Below are 17,746 nucleotides of genomic sequence, written 5' to 3'. Positions count from 1 at the left end.
GGCTCGCAATCTACGACGGTGCTTGTCACGTGTGTCACACTAGGCGAAAGTACATCACTGGGCCTACAGATGCTGCAAGAACACGGAAGTAGGACAAACGCGCATCCACGAAGTTTTAAAACCATGAAATGGCACTACACCGAAATACCACAAGCGCCGCGAGAACTACGCTCACGAGTGACAAGTGAAACAAAAATGACACGTACAGGTATGGACAAACCAAACGTGAACTTTAGAACACACCGTAACACAAATTACCACATAGACCACATACAGACTGTATTGAGGTACGGTTTTCAAACTTTATAACTATTGTTACTTGCATGTAAAGTTTGACTTTCATCAAAAGAAACGGCGCTATTTCTGTGTTTTGATTCATATTTTCCATTTCAGTTGTCCATGTCTGTACATTCTCTTTGGTCTCAGCCCAGTTACGGCACGCCGCCTGGGCAATGATATCAAATGGTGTTCCCTTCATTGTGGGGTTAAAAACACTGACATTGGGGACGACGGATGCGGCAATTTTTTTGTCGAGGTGTTTGCTAGAGGTGTTTTGTCGAGGTGTTTGCCAATGCGGTCCCATATGCGGAATTCTTGAAGGCGAAATGTCGCACGACCCGTTGTGGCGACGCGTGCCTATCTTTATCTGGGTCCAGTTTATTCCGCCGAGGGCAGGTTTGTAAGCCCACACTACGCCGGTCAACAAATGGAAGTGCTATTGTTTGCCGCTACCTTACAGGAGACCAACGAATACACGACCTCTCTGGTAAAACTTGTGTTCTATATAATATTCTAAGTGCGGCCCAGCGATAGTCAATGGTCGTCAAGAGGTATGAAGCAGATGACACAGGAGTGAGCGATGGCGGAGAAGGCAGCGTGTGAGCACAAAGCACACGCAAAAGAAAGGGGGTGACCTCCAAAAATTTCATGTTCAGATTTCAGTAGAAGGGACGTCAGGGTCTCTTATAAGCTTTTTTCATGGAGGAAAGGCTTTTCTTCATTTGTCGGCACACACGCAGTGCAGACATGCGGACCTATTTCTCCGCCTGCCGCCACAGGTACGATGACGCTGGCATGGGGCAGCGACTGTGCGGGAAATGACGGCGGCAGAGAGAAGCACTTAAGCAGCAACTTCCCACAGCTGTCTGCACTGCGTGGAAGGAATGCTGGGCAATGTGTCTGCGAGCGTCGCCCGGCGTGCGGCGATGAAGACGCAGTCGAAACATGGTTTTTATCTTTTAATGGCGGAATACAAAACAGACTGAAACCCTTGATTTCAGTCGCTGTGGCACGCACGTGAACTCACGTGGGCGTGGTCATAAGCAAAACAATGCCGAGCAGCTTAAACAAAAAAGCCTAAGGTTGGTAGTTGTCAATAAAATAAAAGGTCGTGCTGACACCAGTGTCCGCACATCGCACACTCGCACTAAACCTAACGCCAAAAACAACACAAGTACGCATAAAGAATCCGCCCTCAGGCTTATGGCAGAACTAAAGTGCTATTCGAGGCATGAACGGCGACCAAATTGAAGATGACTAGCTAGAAGACCAACTGTCTAGCAAAATTTTGGCGGGCTCGTACTGCCTGAGCCGCCTGAAAATGCTTCCAAGGAGGCTTCAACCCATAGGTCCTCTCGTGTCGTGAACAATTGCCCGCATCACGTTGGCGAAGCAGGGGCAGCTGGGATCCTACTTCCCGTAGAACTTCTTGTTCAGGAAGAAGAGCAGCAGATTGTTGTTGACCCGCGCCCGCTCCGAGAGCTCGGTGACCGCGACGCCATCGTACTGGCGCTGCAGAAGGTCCTGGATGTCAATGGTGACCTCTTCGGCGCTGACGCCCAGGAACGTTGCGCGCACTCTGAACACGCCCGCGCGCTCCGCGGGGGCGATCTCGAAGCTGACGTTCTTCAGCTGACCCGTCTCGAGGCCGGACACTTCGAGCAAGATGCCCTTCTCGTGCAGCCTTGCACCCGTGTACTTGAGCGTGCTCCGGGACCTGGTCGTTGAGAAAGTCGTGGAAACGTCACCGAATGAGAAACAAATTAAAAATGAACATTAAGGGGCCTGGGTTATCTGGACTATGGGTGCGCTGTAGTTGGTAGAAACCTACAGATTGAATGAGACCACATGCGACTCTTCAACACCCGTTAAAGTGGTGAATACAAGTTTTTCGCCACAATAACAAAAACAACAAGCGCCCCACAAAACAGCACTAGCAAGACAGCAGTGCCCGCCACCTCTTTTTTGGCATGTCAACAAGGGGTCACTCTGGATCCGACTGCTGTGTTAAACCCCGCTGAGTGGCGAATGGAAGAAACTCTCACTGAGAGAGACCGCGATATAGGGAGAGGGAGAGCGAAAGGCATAACTGCAAAAATAGCGAACCACGAAGGTGAAAGACCCAACAACATCTTAGGGCTGCAGTGCTGCTCGCAGCCGCGCAAATGAAGTAAAAAAAACAAATAAAAACCATCGCGCCTCATTACCTTAAAGGAACACTGAACTTAATTTGCCAAACTCCTTTGTTTGCATTGCGTAGACTTATCATTTATCCGGTTGATAAAGCAGCATTTATTGGAAGCTGCAAACTAACAGCAGTGACGCGCATATGAGATGAGAGGTTGATTGGACGATGTTCAATATTAGAATTAAAACCAGCTTCTGTTTCGGTTCCGAGAAACACGCTTGGCATCCGACGTTGTCGTTTGCTGGGAATCCCGATATCTCCGTAATCAGCATACCATGCTTCTGCCGTGTTGTCGGCTGTAAAATGCGCACTAAATTCACCGTGAACTAGAACTTTGCAGAAGTCTTTTCTAATTGGCTTTTAACTTTGGTCACGTGGTTCCGGCTGACAAAGCGGTTGTGTGTGCTTTCGTCATTTTGGCGTTTCATGACGTTAACTGCCTTTAGTACTAAAGCGTGCCTTATTGAAAACGCACAATTCTTGGTAGGCAATAAAAAACCAGACTAAATTCACCGCACGTGACAATGTAGACCTGTCTTTGCTATTCAGCAGCAATACGGCTTGTATGTCACGCCCTCTCCGTGAGTGCCTGAGAAGGCGTGACGTAGCACAACCAGTTGCCGGGAACACTTGCCGGAAAAAGCATGGGGAATTCACTAATTTTATGCAGTCGATCATAGGACCCCAGATAAGCCTGCCAGCACAGCTTGTAATCGCTGAGGCGAACGCAGTGGATGAACGCCCTCCGCGTCACCGGAGACGCTAAAATATGATGCGCTTTGCACCCGCCCTTGAAGCTTGCCTGGCTCGTGCCTGTGACGTAAGAGAAGTGTTCGCAGCAGGCCAAGGGTCGGCTGATTCGGCACTGTGCCCGCAAGCAGTCGGTGCTTATGGCAACAACACGCCACCGGAAACTGGCCAGCGCGTCAGTGTCAGTCTGCATGCCTTCAACGAACTCGCTCGTGGAGCAATAAAAATTACAGCCCAGAAATTGTAAATTCAGTATAAAATTTACTACCCGAAAATAACTACACGAACTTAAAAAAACATGCGGTAACGGGGTTTCGAACATGCGCCTTCCAAAACAATGCATGTAATCCTCCAGAGCACTCGGCCATAAGCCGGCGCTATCGAGAACGGAAATAGAGAATATATTAAAGGAGAGCTTTAGTGTTCTCACTGATGCGTCTAACAACTTTCTCTGACGGTGATGAGGAATGATTCCGGGTGAAGTTAAAAAAATTGGCTCCGATACACGCTGTGCAGGTGGTTGTAAAGTAAAGCTTTAAACGACACCCACAACAATTGCCCATGCGAGGTCACTTGAATTCACAAACGTGGCTAAGAGAAACCAGAGATTCTGCCAGCCGTTACCTGGAATTCGCGGGGGCGACGTCCCGAACGTAGCAGCAGCGTCAGCCACGGCCGGGCTAGAGCGGCGGACGCCGTCGCTGTAGCCCGGCCGTGAGTCCGAAGAAAGAAAACGGAGAGGAGCGTGTTTGGAAGGGCGACACAGCGGAACCTAGCAATCCTGATGTGCTAGCTTGGGCCTACACCACCATGCGACACAAGCGCATACACCGAAACAATTCGGCATGTGAGCTTAGGGATTCCCATTTATACCGATTTAAACTAGTAATTTTAGTTTAGTAAGTTTGAGAATGGCGAGAAAGCGGAGGGAACTTTTATAATCGCCATTTATCAGAACCAGTTGCTACTTTCGTTTTTTATATACTTGTTAAAACACAACCGAATTGATGTACACCAATTTACAGAACGGAGTCCCATTCCTGGCAAGAAGTGCGCAAAAGGTAGCGTTTCCTTACCGGTCAGATGTTTGTATATGGTCTCTACATTGTTTTACCGCCCTGCAAACCAACCCTTGACGTATCTTTGCCATACGACCACTTAACTCCGTCGGTCGGGTGCGGGATACCCAGGAGGTGCTGTCGAACAAATTAATCAAGCCGTGTGAAGGAAGGGCGCAATGGACGCGATGCTGCGCCAAAACAGGCGAAAAACAACCGTCGCTAAAGCAGACAACAAAGCCGTCCCTCCAACGAGCCCGCCGGTGCGAGCAGGCAGCTGCGCGGGGGGAACGCTGAGTAATAGCGCCCTATCGCCGCGCCATCTACACCGTGCTCCAGGAATAAAAACCGCCCTCCCCCTCGCCATCCGCGTTCGGAGTTTCTTGTCCCGCACGCCACGAAGGAATCCTTGGCTGGTAGATTTAGAAAGCTTTGCTTTTAAAAAGGGTTCCAGTGGCCTGAATCAAACCTGGGTCCCTTGCGCCATGAAGCCGGCGTCAATCCGACTGCTCCATATCGACATGGTCAAAGCGGTTTGGTAAAGACGGCAAACAAAGAGTCCGTCATGAGAACGCTTCGCCTTCGACCATCGTCGTCGTTGGACGAAGGGGGTGCACGATTTCTTGGCATAGCCTGCTTATATTTTTATTCAGTTTTAGCACTCCAAGCAGCTTAGACGACTTTTTTTGAATAACGGACGTTTAGTAGGCGTCCCCTAAATTCCCACAAGTGCCTCATCTCCAGCGAATGCATTGCTTAGGCAGAAAAACGATAGCAAAAGTTGGGTCGTGTTGCTGACCGCTATGCCAGTTCACCCAGCGGAAAAACGTGCTTCCCGTACCTTGGGTTCCCGCTGTGCGAAAAACGTTCCGCTTGATTTTAATTCCTTATTACCTAAATTAAATTCGCTGACTATACTTCCGGAGCGTACAAGGCAGCGAAGCGTCACAGGTGCGCTCGTGTGGAGCTAGTTGGACTTGAGCTTGATACAGTCTACAAATTAATTAAAAGCACATTATCCCAGGCACAAATCTTGTGCCTTAGTCTCAACTGAGGAACAAATTGCGACGACCCGCCGGCGACCGGCCGACTAAACGCGGTGCCGACTTGCTGTGTCGGAGGGACGGCGAGCCGTGCAGCAGCGCAGTCAGGCCACGCCATCTCGATTGAGGGACATACGATACGTCATAGGAAATCTCGAGGAGTATGCAGAGAGGCGGATAGCATTTTAGAATTGATTTTTCCACTGAATAAATTCTCGTACACGCAGCTAGAGTGGTCAAAACATAACCTAGAGACTCCAGACTATACCATCAGTGCAATTATTCCCGCAATGTTTACAAATCACTTCAGTGTCCCTTAAAATCTACGCCAAAATAATATACTTCCGGTCTTGCAAGCTTGGTAACTGAAGGCAGCAGTGTTTTACCTTTACGTCACGCTTCAGGGGCTCTGAGTGTTTCCATACACTTGCCTTAATGCCAATTAAATTATGTGAATACAGGGCTCCGAAAATCTGTCTTAGGTCGACTTTACCGTCTTCTTCCAACTTTGCACTGTCTGCACTCACACAGTATCTTCTCTCGTGAGACCTGCTGATAACTTTTATATTAGTCGCAGGCATGGAGGGGAAAAGTATTTTTCCTCCAGTGCGCAAGGCTGCGAATGGCGGCACGGCAAAGCGATCCAACGACGACTCACTTGAGTGGCCTGTGGCGGGCGACATCACCCACGAGTAGCAGCTGCGGTTGTCCCGCCGAAAGCGACTTCCGGCGCGACTTGCTTGTGGACGCCAGGTTGGCCAGGCAGGCCTGCACGTAGCGCCTGTAGTAGTCCACCGTTTCCTCATAGTGGCGGGTCTTGGCGTCGAGCTTGCGCTTCGTCGCCGCCAGCTGGGCCAGCTCCCTCTGGCGGTTGACGCGGCGGTTGCGCTGCTGCAGGATGTCGCCCGCGATGCCGTTCATCACGTCCTGCGAGTGAACGCCGTTGCACGACCGAATGAGTGCTGTGAGGGACGCTATCTCTCCCATCCACAATTTTGCGGTGACGCAGTACCCCGACTGACTTTGCAGTATGCGTGCAAAACGCATGCTTCAAATCCCAACATGTGCGTCCTGAGGGGGGCAAGGGTGGTTAAAACTGCCCACCCCCTCGTAATCACGAATTTCCCCCAGATAAACGCAAGGTGTCTGCAGGGGCTATTTAAAGGAACACTGACGGCAGTTGCATTTAGGCGAGCTTTTGTGTTGTGTGATGATCACCAGAATGCGAGCGTCGTGAACTCACCTTCACCGAGCATCGCACGCTCAGGCGCCGCTTCACAGTAGCTTTGCCTCGATGCGCCGTACCATAGAGATAATAAACTGCGCCGTACGGAGGCCCCGCATGTGCAGATGCGGAGCTGAGACATGACGAACCCACGGGGGAATAAAAGCAGCTCCGTTGTTGAACGAGTTTGTTTCTTATTTTTATTCCAATCTAAGACTGCTGTAGATGAATAAAAAACGACTAAGAAGTACAAAGAAGGCCCGCTCCACCGCCGCGGCGACAGAATAGCGCGGTCTATGGGGAAGACAAATAGAGCGACAGAAAAGAAGGGATGTGACGACTTTAGTCCAATCTCCAATATCGGGCCGGTGAAGCAGTGGCGAAACGTGAGCGAGTTGAAGGTAAAATTGCTGCTCGGGGGGGAAGCAACGACACCACCCAGAAAACTTGACCGAGTCCCTAATTTCCCACCCTTATATAAACTCAGCCGAACCGAGAATAAGCTTGTTTGCTCTGCCTTTGCGTCATTAGTGCGTAGCTGCCCCAAGATTTTTTTTGCTTATTGATAAAATTTTATTTAAAAAAAACCACTGTGTTTCTTCAGGACATTTTTCTGCGTGTATCCCTGAGGCTCATGCAAGGCTGTAAACAGTGCATGCCATGAGCCCGCAGCGTACGGTTTTGAAGTAAACTGTAGCGCTTGTTTTTTATACATTTCTTTGGTTTTGACCCTGGCGCAAAAAGACGGTCACAGGTAAGCAGGTAGCGCACATGGCTTGAAGGCAGTGTCTCACGTCCTCCCATGGCTTCATCGCAGTCACCTTCAACGGGACACAAATGTACCAAAATCCTCATTGGTCAAGGCCTTCAGTCATACTGCCCCTACATTTTTCCCTGCAGACCTATAACACATCCCTAGAAAATACGAAGTTACCGCAAGTAAGGTGCATGCAAACTGTGCTGTTCTGGGGCTAGCAACGACACCACGCAGAAAACTTGACCGAGTCCCTAATCTCCCACGCATAAACTTAGCCGAACCGAGAATAGCTTGTTTGCTTGTTCCGTCTTTGCGTCACTAGTGCGTAGCTGCCCCATTTTTTTGCATATTGATGAAGTTTTGAAGTTTTGATGATGAATGTACTTATTCATATAAAAATTATGGTCATCGTGTATCTTCAATCGTTGCCCCAATTACATTCGCCCGCCCCCTGGCGACCTACCTATGAATGTGTGCCAGTGATACGGAGTCAACACTCCGGAATTGGAATTACTGCGGATTCCTTCCACCTTTTCTCGACCGTGTAACGAAATGGGAATGGAATAGCCACATCGCTTGAAAGAGTGAAATAGGAATTAAATTAGGCGCCCCTTGCCCCGAATGGAATGGGAATGGGAACAGAATGGGCTGGATTTTGAGGCGAGCTGCAACGATTTTCAGATGATACCTACAGCCAAACCAGCTCTTGAACCTGTTGAATTTGCATGCACCTTACGTGCAATAACTTTCCATTTCCGTGATTTTGTGGACTTAATATGCTCGTAAACTACTGCAGTGATGACAAATAAATTACGTGAGAAAAGGCACGCGATATCACGCATTCATAGCAACCTCCTTTTAAAAGGCGCGCACCCGTTGACATCCGGGTCCGTCAGTTTGGCGTAGTGATACCGTACATGAGTTATTGCCGTTCTTAACGTGTGCCCGAGTATACCGTCCTACTCGCGCCATTTCAAAATGGCCGCCTCGCGGCAACAGCGCATGTGGGTAGCACCAGAGATTGGGACATGTGTAGGAGGGGCTGGAGGTAAGCCGGTAGAACTCCAGATTGTAAGGCGGGAAAAATACGTACCACCTCGTTTACCCCCCCTCCCCCCCCCCCTAGGGATTCGTACTCCGTCAAATTGAAAGGAATTGAGGAAAGGTCTGATTCCTCGGAACACCCGCCGCGGTGGCTCAGTGGCTAAGGCGTTGCGCTGGTGATCACGAGGTCGCGGGTTCGACTCCCGGCCGCGGCGGCTGCTTTTCTGATGGAGGTGAAAAGCAAAAACGCCCGTGTGTACGAGATTTCGGCGCACGTTAAAGATCCCCAGGTGACCAAAATTAATCCGTAGCCCTCATTAATCCGCGCGCCTCATCGCCTGCGTTCCGTGGCGCGTAAAACCCTACAGTCAATCAATGATTCCTCGGAACGAAGTTGGGATGGAATGAAATGGGGCTGCCTATTCGGCAACACCGATGTGTGCACCCTGCCACTTTGAATAAAGTTCTGCGGACGCCCGTGCCTACCAGTGTATAGTGCTCACCGAAGAATTTGAAGGTTCGATTCCTTTTTGCAGCTTGCACGTACAGGCAACCACACATGTACTTTACGTGTATAAGTTATCATACATACCATGTTTCAGCAACCAATCGCTAACTCAGTATAAGGCAGCATATTCCTCGGATATATGGTACACGTTATCGAGGCAAAATGTTATACAATATTATGAGATGAAGACAACAAAGTTTGTTGAATTGCAGGTTAAAGACAGCTGTGCCAGAGATTCGGAAAGACCTCGTATACCTGGTAGTCGTCCTCGGAAGAAGCAAGGCCGCGGTCCTCGAGCATGCGCAGGTTCTTCTGTAGCGCCTTGCGGAAGGCCTCGAGGGAGCCGTACTTTCGGCGTCCCAGAAGACTGGCTGTGGATGTTTTAGGGCTACGGACAGAAGTCTGCATTTCGAGGAAGTCCCGATCCAGGTCCGGGCTGACTTTCGCGGTGAAAAGTTCCTGAATCGTCGTCACGTGCTGAAATACCTGAGACGACAGAAGGGCGCACGTAGCTTTCACAGCACACAATGAAAAAGTGGTGTCAGCAGCGAATTTTCATCACTAATAACATTGACCACAACACGCAGGGGAATATACTAGGAAATGAGAACTTACTCCTTCAATGCGACACCGTTATTGCTGGCGATTCTTTTTGTTCGCGCTTGGCGATGAGGTGATTGTTAATCTGTCGCATCATAAGCCATTCCAGAAAACAAGCCCACAGCTGCAAGGCCTTGCTGTGCGAGTCATACATGGCTTTGGGTCACTAGCCCGTATCGCTTCCAGGCTTAATTTTTGCGAGGTCATTTTGCCCCTGAGCTGCCTGAACTACAGCGTTTTAAACTTGTGCATAAAACATGATGGGATACAGCCATGCAGAGCCTAGCTCTGTTAATGTTCAAGCATTACATTCACACGGTCTCCAACTCCTAGAAGGAAGGAGCAAAATTTCACGGCTTATATTCTTTCATGAACTAACACAGCCCTAATCATTTTACTTTCTCACTAATAAAACCCCACAACACATCTCTGCGTATCGACCACCCTAACAAAGTGCACCCGGAACTTTCCCGTATTGACCTACTCCGCTTTTCCTTTCTCCCTTCAACAATTAGTGACAACCGCCCATCACAAAACCCGAAAAATTTGCCGAAGAACTTGCAAAATTGTTTTTGTTGAGTGTAACAAAAACATGGTAGTATTTGCTTGTGGTGTATGGGTAGAGCCTATGTCCTGTTAAGTTTGTGGCTAGCTTTGTGTTGCTTGGTTGTTATTGTTATGTTCCGTTGTTTTGTAACTGTAGTATTTTGTACACCGAGTTTTCTGTTCCATTGTACCCTTGTTTAAATCCAATCTAGAAATTTCGCGCCTGTATTCTCTCCAATCTAGAAATTTCGCGCCTGTATTCTCTCGCGACGCTTGAGTGTACCGTGTGATTTGGTTATTCCCCTCAACGTCATACAAAAGGAAAAATAAAAAAAAAATCCCCAGCTGAACCGCCGGAAAGTGCATCCGACTACTGCAGAGCACCCTCCTCACCCGGAGCAGTTCGACGACCATGTGCTTGGTCTCCCTGAGCAGCTGGTCGGTCTCGGGGGCGTCTTCTTCCTGCTCGGAAGAGAACTTGCCGTACAGGGACAGCGAAATCTTCACGGAGGACAGCGCGGCCACCTCCGCGGCGCCGTCCGCAGTGGCGCCCCCGCTCTCCCCCACCAAGTCTTCCACGGTCGGCTCGGGGCCCAGGCCCAGCAGGAGGCCATGCAGCGGGTCCTACGAAGAGCGCGACGTTCAATGCAAAATACTTATGGGAGGATCGTTCCGTGCACTGAACGCGTGTTTCGCGTTAACCTGTTTCCTTATTTCTGCTGCCATTGTTTGTATAATAGGAATAATTCTTACATCTGTTTTATGGAACGCGTGGGGTACAGAAAATCGTGGTGAGCTAGTCAGAATCGTCGAAAAGGTGAAGTTGCCGAAGGCGGAGATCGGGGGCCGGGGATCCCGCACCAGGAAAACCAAACAGCAGGGCATGGGAAAAGTTATAGGGGGGCTCTGAGAAATGGCGACGCAGCACCCGCCAGAGTTATTGATATAGCAGTTGCGAAACTTCCCATAAGCCTCATGCATCAAAAAGTGGACCCACGATTGGTCCACTGTTTTGGATGATGATGATGTGGATACCCCTTTGTATCGGGTGGACACAACTTTGGCACCCTAGCCGTCGCTTCAAACTATATCTATAGGAAGGAAGTCCCAACGCTTGTGGTAGCGTGGAGCCCTCTGGGTCGGTTGGCGACAATACAGCACACTGGGTAGTGCTTCCCCGTAGGCTCGGCAGATGGCACTTTGCACCGCTGGGGATGAGTCGAAGCGCTGACGGTAGAGGAGGGTGCTCCCGCGCTGGCCTCGAAAAGCAGTGCATTCCCAGTGTCGTTGTCGTACAGCGTTTCCGCTGCTTGGGTGGACGTGGAGCGATACAGCTCCAGGGTGGACTTTGAAAGCATGGCCGAGCACCACTGGCCTGTTTCCACCTCGCGTATACGTTTCCGCGCCACGTGGCTCAGCTTCTGGGCGTCTGATGTCCGTAGCGGCTCTGCAAGAAAGCCGAACTTTGGACTCCACGTGTGCACTCGTGAGGTCCACACAGTCTGGGTGCTCTTAAAGCCCATGTACTGGAAGACACGTCGCGCCCACCGCTCATCGTCCATGTGCCGAAGTTGAGCCTCGAAGAACAGCTTGCTGCTTCCCACTCGAGACTCGAAAGACGACCATCCTAGGTCACCTTTGATGGCCTCAACGGCCACACGACCGTGGCAGCCGAGCGCTACGCGTCCCACCTCGCGCTGGCCACGCTTCAGCCACGCTCGGGTGCTGGATGAAAACCCACACCCCTGCGTTGGCGAAGGTCTGGGACATGGCCCTCCTTCAACAGCTCACGAACGAGGGTGTATCTGTTGCACCCCCACATTTACCTCGGCATAACACAGCACTGGCTCTTCGGCAGGCCTGCCTAAGGTGTTCCTCGTAAGCCCCCAGTAGATCCGACGAAGAGGAGAGTATCACCGCAAGGTACCGGTACACGGTCGCCCAGGGGATGGTGTCGCAGTTCGGCAGGAGCACGGTGTTTACTCCTGGACTTCTGGAGAACTGGAGCACCGCAGATTTCTTGGGGCTGAAGGAGAGGCCAACAGGGAGAGATATGTGGCACTCAGGGTGATGAGCCGCTGGATGTCAGGGATGGTTTCAGCCAGGAGCACACGATCATCCGCAAAAGCCAGTCCGAGTACCACCCAAATATGTGGTAGTCCCTCGTACAGGAACTGGAACTGGAATCCTAGTCCCGAGTCGATCAGACTTCGCTCCAGCCCAGAAACATACAGCATGTAGAGCAGGGAGAGGAGCGGACAGCCCTGCTTTAGACCCCACCGTACAGGTACCGACTACGATTGAGAATCGCCTAGACAGGCCACAACGGTGTTCTGTACATCTGGCGTAAGATGTCCACCAGTGTTTGTGGCACACCCAGGGCCGACATTCGGCTGAGCATCGGCTCATGATGGACGATGTCGTACGCTTTCGCGACGTCGAGTAAGCACGCGAAGAGACTCCGTGACTCCTTCCGTGCCAGTTCAATTGTCTGGCTCAAGGTAAATAGATTGTCTTCCAGGCGGCGATTGGATCGGAAGCCAATCTGTAGCTCCGTCAGCGCCCCGGAGCACTCCGCCCACTCATCCAGATTTTCACCACAAGGGTAAAGCGGTACACTACACTGGTCACCGGGATGGGTCGGTAGTCCCGTATGTTGCCAGCAACCCCACCTTTCTTGCGGACGAGGCGCGCGCGGCCGCACTGCCAGTCGGCTGGAACTGGCTCACCGGCAATGATTGCGGTCAAAATAAGGGCCAGTGTGTCGCGGGTCACATTCCCTAGGCTTTTCACCAAGCCCGCCGGTATTGCATCGAGACCCTGGGCCGTGCTCGAGCTCATTCCGACAAGTGCGCGGTTCAGTGCGCGCCGAGACACCTGCCAGTCGCACTCGTAAGTGTCCGCGATACTGCAGTGTGGAGCGGACTCTTAACTTCGCTCTTCAGTTGCATTGGGCGGCAAGGGGTTCCACGATATCCGTGACGGGCGCGCCTGTTTCCTCCCGGAGCTCTGGTAGAGTGGGTTTCCGGTCAAGTGTTGCCACATACGCCCAAAACTTCTGGCTCTTGTCGCCCAGCAGCAGTTATGGATTGCAGCTGGGCGAGATCGTGAGCCGCTATTTTCCGTTATACGACCTGCTGCATAGTCCGCTTGCATGCTAAGTACTGTTCCCACAGCATTTGGCACTGGCTTGTGCAAAGTGCTGCCGTCACCGCGGCCCGGTGCTGGCGATTGGCTGCTCGACGCGCATTCAGAGCCGCCCTCACCTCCTTGTCCCACCATCCTTTCCGCCGCACCCTCCCCTCTCGCGAGTTGGAGCGAATCACATAGGCGTGCATGATGCACCGTACTTCCCCCGCGTATTTTTCGTATCTCTTTGGTTGTGTAGCTTGTACACGCAGCTCGAATTCCTGCGCTACAGCCTCGTACGCTGAAGCGGGAAGAAACCGCCGGGAAGGCTCACGCTGTTCCTTGCAATCCCTCCCAGCAGATGTGGTGAAGCTGACCTTTATGCGGTTGTGGTCGCTGCTGGCGCTGAACTCTCCCGCTTTATGGATGTGGACGTGCTGGACGTGTCGCGCCAACATGTCACAGAACAGGGAGGATTTTAGAGAAGCAAAGGTCTAGCTTTGCCTGTAGTGCCAGAAAAAGCGTAGTGGCGGCGTCGTGAACTACCCAGTACGCCCGCTTGATGGCGCTGTAAACACGGCTTTGTAAACATGGCGGATGCTTTTTGCACAGGCCGCTTGAGCTCCTTAATAACATGGCTGCCCTCGCACGGCGGCCGCCGGCTCGCTGCTCCACGGCCGGACTCGACTCTCCTCCTCCCGCGCGCGAAAGGGGCGTCGAGTCCGGCCGTGGCTGCTCCTGCTGGCTCCTGGCTGGCACGCTGGTCGCGTGTTTACTTGCGCCGCGCTAGTGAAGTGATGTTACGCCAGGTGACCAGATGGCCTCGACTGGCACAGACCACAGTGAGCAGCAAGTGAGAACAAATCGTTTATTGACATCCGCAAGTTTACAGAGGCCAGGACATCATTTCATTTCGATCGCTGCAATTGTACGTCGCTTTCGTGACAACATTTTTTTTTTTTGCCACAACAACTCGTTCACTTGCGCTAAGATTTCGAACGAAGGGCACAAATGAAGTATTGACGGCGACAACGGTTTCCTTTGCACCGTCTTTCTAGCGGAGTGCATAACACTCACCTTCTGTTTGAAGAATCGAATATTCTGGCCTCGACAGCTGCCTTCCGATGCGGAATTTCCCACATTTGTCATTCCACAAGCACTCAATTCTCGTGTTTTGCCAGTCCTCTCAACAACTGATGGACGCAAAAGCACATAACAGCAATAACAGTCACGAAACCGGTGCTCCGCGCACATTGAAACGGTCGGCCGTTGCAGCGGTTTCAATTTGAATTGGCGGCTTTGTGGTTGCGAATTCAGAAACAAGGTGGTGCACCAGTCGGCTGTTCGTAAAAAGTTGCGTACATTTTTGCTCAACGGATGTTTGATGCGGAACTTGTTAATAGTATTTTTAAATAACACATTGTAAGCGAACTGTGTGGGCTCTTTGAGTCACGGAATTAATGTTTTGTATTCTATACCAAAAGTAACATTTTGCCTGCGCCGTCTGGTGGGCTTGATGGTCGAAAACAGCGCTTTAGGTTGGTCAAGGTTGGTCACGTGGGGCGTCGATTTTTACGCCGCCTATAGGGAAGACAGGGAACGTCCAAGCTTGCGAGCCCTGAACATGTGGGACCATCGAGGAAAGAATGTGTGGGACACTAGCGCGTAGTCGATGCAGCTGCGGCTGCTCCTGGCACACCACGTAAATTCGCCCTCGCAGTCCGGTGGCGCCATCTATTGATGACAAAATAAACAATACAACTTGGTTCACGGCCTCCGCGATCGGCTGCCGGCGGCGCGCCGTAGCAACGGCGCGCCGCCGGCAGCCGATCGCGGAGGCCGTGCTTGGTTCTCCGCCCGGCGGGCTGAAGAAAAATATTTGGGTCCTTACGTAAATTTTTCGTGCCGAAGAAGCCGAACGGGTTCAACCACGCAAGTGTTATATGCATTCTAACTAAGAAAAGTAAAAATTTGCGCCTGTGTGTTCAACAAGATGCGTTGTCACCTCCGCATTGTCGTCTCCTGCGCGTCATCTGCGTTCTTCCGGTGGCAAAAAACGTTACTTCGCTGTGGCGTCTTTACGCAAGCTCTCAAGGATTATTTAGAGCCACTTGATCAGCTACTAGATTAGTTTGCGCATTCATTATGATGTCGGTCGAGCAAGATCTGAAAGTTTAGTACTCCTGTTCGGACCTATGTTGTGCCGGAGTGCCCGCGCAAGCGTCAATTGTCCGAGGCATGCGCAGGCGCAGAAACTGTTGCAACAAAAAACTTCACTTAAACAATAAATAACTTAGGAAAGTGCAAGAATAAAAATTATGCGCCTTTGAAATAAAGTTTAAAGTTAAATTTACAGTTAAAATAATTAGTGTTTTTTGGATAGTGCGTACGGTGGCCACACTGGCGCCACCGTACGTACGATTCAGATGTGGTGGGGGGGTTCGGGTGCGGCTGTTTTTGAGGCGGAGTTTCGCAACTGCCTACATCGAAGAGCTCCGAGCACGGGCCAGTAAAAGAACTCTAGTTCTTTGATTGATAATGCGACCGACGGTGTACTGATGCATTCGTTTCCCGCCTTGTGATTGAAGTGCACCTCCACAATTTCTTCCCTATCTCTGACCCATTTTAGAAACGTGGCCTGTTTGAAGAGCGGGGTCCAGTTTGTACAGTGCAGAGTGCACCTTTTGCAGTGCTCAGCCATGTGGCCCCAGCGTTGTTCTTTACTGCCCAACAGTGCTCGCGCGCTCTGTCGTTGAAACATCTGCCTGTTTGGCCAATATAACACTTGTTGCAACTCAAGGGAGTCTCGTAGACCCCATGGTGCATTCTGTGTATAATTCGCCGTGCTTCTTGGAGCACGATTGCCGCTCCCTTTGCGTCATCACAGGGCAAACCTTCGCCAATTTGCAGGGCGCGCTAAACACCACGTTGACGTCGTACATTTGAACAACTCTTTTGAGGTTATGCGAAATCCTATGCCAATACGGGATAACGTGAACTTTATTTTCTTTTGCATGTCACCTTCCCTCGGTTTTCATTTAAATTCTTGCAGAAGTGCTTCGCAAACGCCAGAAATAACTGTAGAAAAAAATCCCGCATTGCCCAGCCGGGCAATCTGTTCATTAAATGCGTGTGGTACCTTGTGCGCACATGACTTGTTTAAGGCTGCCTTGATGCATTTCCCTTTTGATTAATTTCGAGTGAGCGCTATCAAGTGGAATCAACTGCTTGTTTGCGCGCGGCTTGTATTGCCAACACACGTGCGTGTTCGGAAAAGTCAGGCTCAAGTCTAGGAGCCGCAGACAGTTATTGCTAGGCAGCTCCCACGAAACTTGAGCAATTTTGAATATCTGACAAACGTTTTAATGACGCCATTTACTACATCATTCAAGCTTGTTCCGGCCACTTGATTAACCACAACAAGATAGTGATACACATATCAAAATATCGTGATGTAATGCGCATCTGCCAGTTTCGTCTTTACGCACCTATCAAAGGCACACAAATAAATATCAGAAAAAAGGGGGCTAGCGATGAACCAATACAAACTCCACGCCGTGTAGCAGAAAACCTGTCTTCAAATTGTACAACAGTACTCCGAAGGTAAAAATGAACAAGTTCCAAAAACTGTCACTACTAACACCGGTTTTTCCGTTAAATTTGAATTCACCGAAATCATCTATTTTGTCTCTCAAGGCACTGAACCCAAAATAAGGAACACTGTAATACAAGTCTACAACATCCATGGAGAAGGAATGCACAAAGTTCACGTTATCCCGTATTGGCACAGGATTTCACATAACCTCAAGAGTTGTTCAAATGTAGAACGTCAATGTGGTGTTTAGCGCCCTCTGCAAATTGGCGAAGGTTTGCCCTGTGATGACGAAAAGGAAGCGGCAATCGTGCTCCAAGAAGAACGGCGAATTATACACAGAATGCACCATGGGAGTTGTCTACGAGATTCCCTTGAGACAGATGTTTCCACAGACAGATGTTTCCGCGACAGCGCGCGCGAGCACTGTTGGGCAGTAAAGAACAGCGCTGGGGGCCACATGGCTGAGCACTGCAAAAGGTGCACTCTGCAGGGTACGAACTGCACTCCGCTCTTTGAACAGGTTACGTTTCTACAATGGGTCAGAGATAGGCAAGGATGAGATTGTGGAGGCGCACTTCATTCACAAGGCGGGAAACAAATGCATCAGTACACCGTCGGTCGCATTATCACTCATAACTGGAGCTCTTAGATGGACACGTGTAGGTTCGCACACGTCGTTGGCGTGACGTATTCATCACGTCAGAACAGTGCATTTAACCTAGGGTTTTTCAGTAATAAAGTTTAGTTGGAAGTGGCGCCTTGTCTTTGTCTACGTGTTTCTTCTGGTCCCCGTTGTTTAGCGCCTCAAATTTATTCAAACAATTGTACGTATTTATGAAACCTTTCACATTTGTTCACGATAGTTTTTAAGCCCGTGGGTCATGAACTAGTAAGTCGCCCTGGCGACGGCTAACGAGTGGAATGAGCTTATGATGTTCCAGGCGGAGGCAGTGGAGGCTAATGAGCAGGGCTAATTTCGGGGCGTGCTTTCCAGGGGAGTGGGGGCTCGTCGAGTGGAGATGGC

At 50.5% G+C, this 17,746-nt stretch overlaps 1 protein-coding gene across 1 annotated transcript in view; it reads right to left on the bottom strand.

Annotated features, from left to right (window-relative positions):
- Nucleotides 1–365: 365 nt before the first annotated feature.
- LOC144168895 (ras GTPase-activating-like protein IQGAP1) overlaps nt 366–17,746 on the bottom strand; it is a 39,293-nt gene continuing 21,912 nt past the window's right edge. Inside the window, exons 12-15 of the mRNA XM_077697887.1 lie at nt 10,392–10,622; nt 9,108–9,338; nt 5,977–6,245; nt 366–1,996 (exon numbers count right to left, since the gene is read on the bottom strand). Of these exons, the coding sequence (XP_077554013.1) occupies nt 1,690–1,996; nt 5,977–6,245; nt 9,108–9,338; nt 10,392–10,622 (1,038 nt within the window). The 3' untranslated portion in view covers nt 366–1,689. The remainder of the gene's footprint in view (nt 1,997–5,976; nt 6,246–9,107; nt 9,339–10,391; nt 10,623–17,746) is intronic.

Source organism: Haemaphysalis longicornis, unplaced genomic scaffold, assembly GCF_048455015.1.
Source record: "Haemaphysalis longicornis isolate Haplotype H1 unplaced genomic scaffold, Haemaphysalis longicornis Haplotype H1 scaffold_2, whole genome shotgun sequence".
Lineage (NCBI taxonomy): Eukaryota > Metazoa > Arthropoda > Arachnida > Ixodida > Ixodidae > Haemaphysalis > Haemaphysalis longicornis.
Note: the sequence above shows the minus strand (reverse complement) of the source record. Positions and strands in the feature narration are given on the sequence as shown.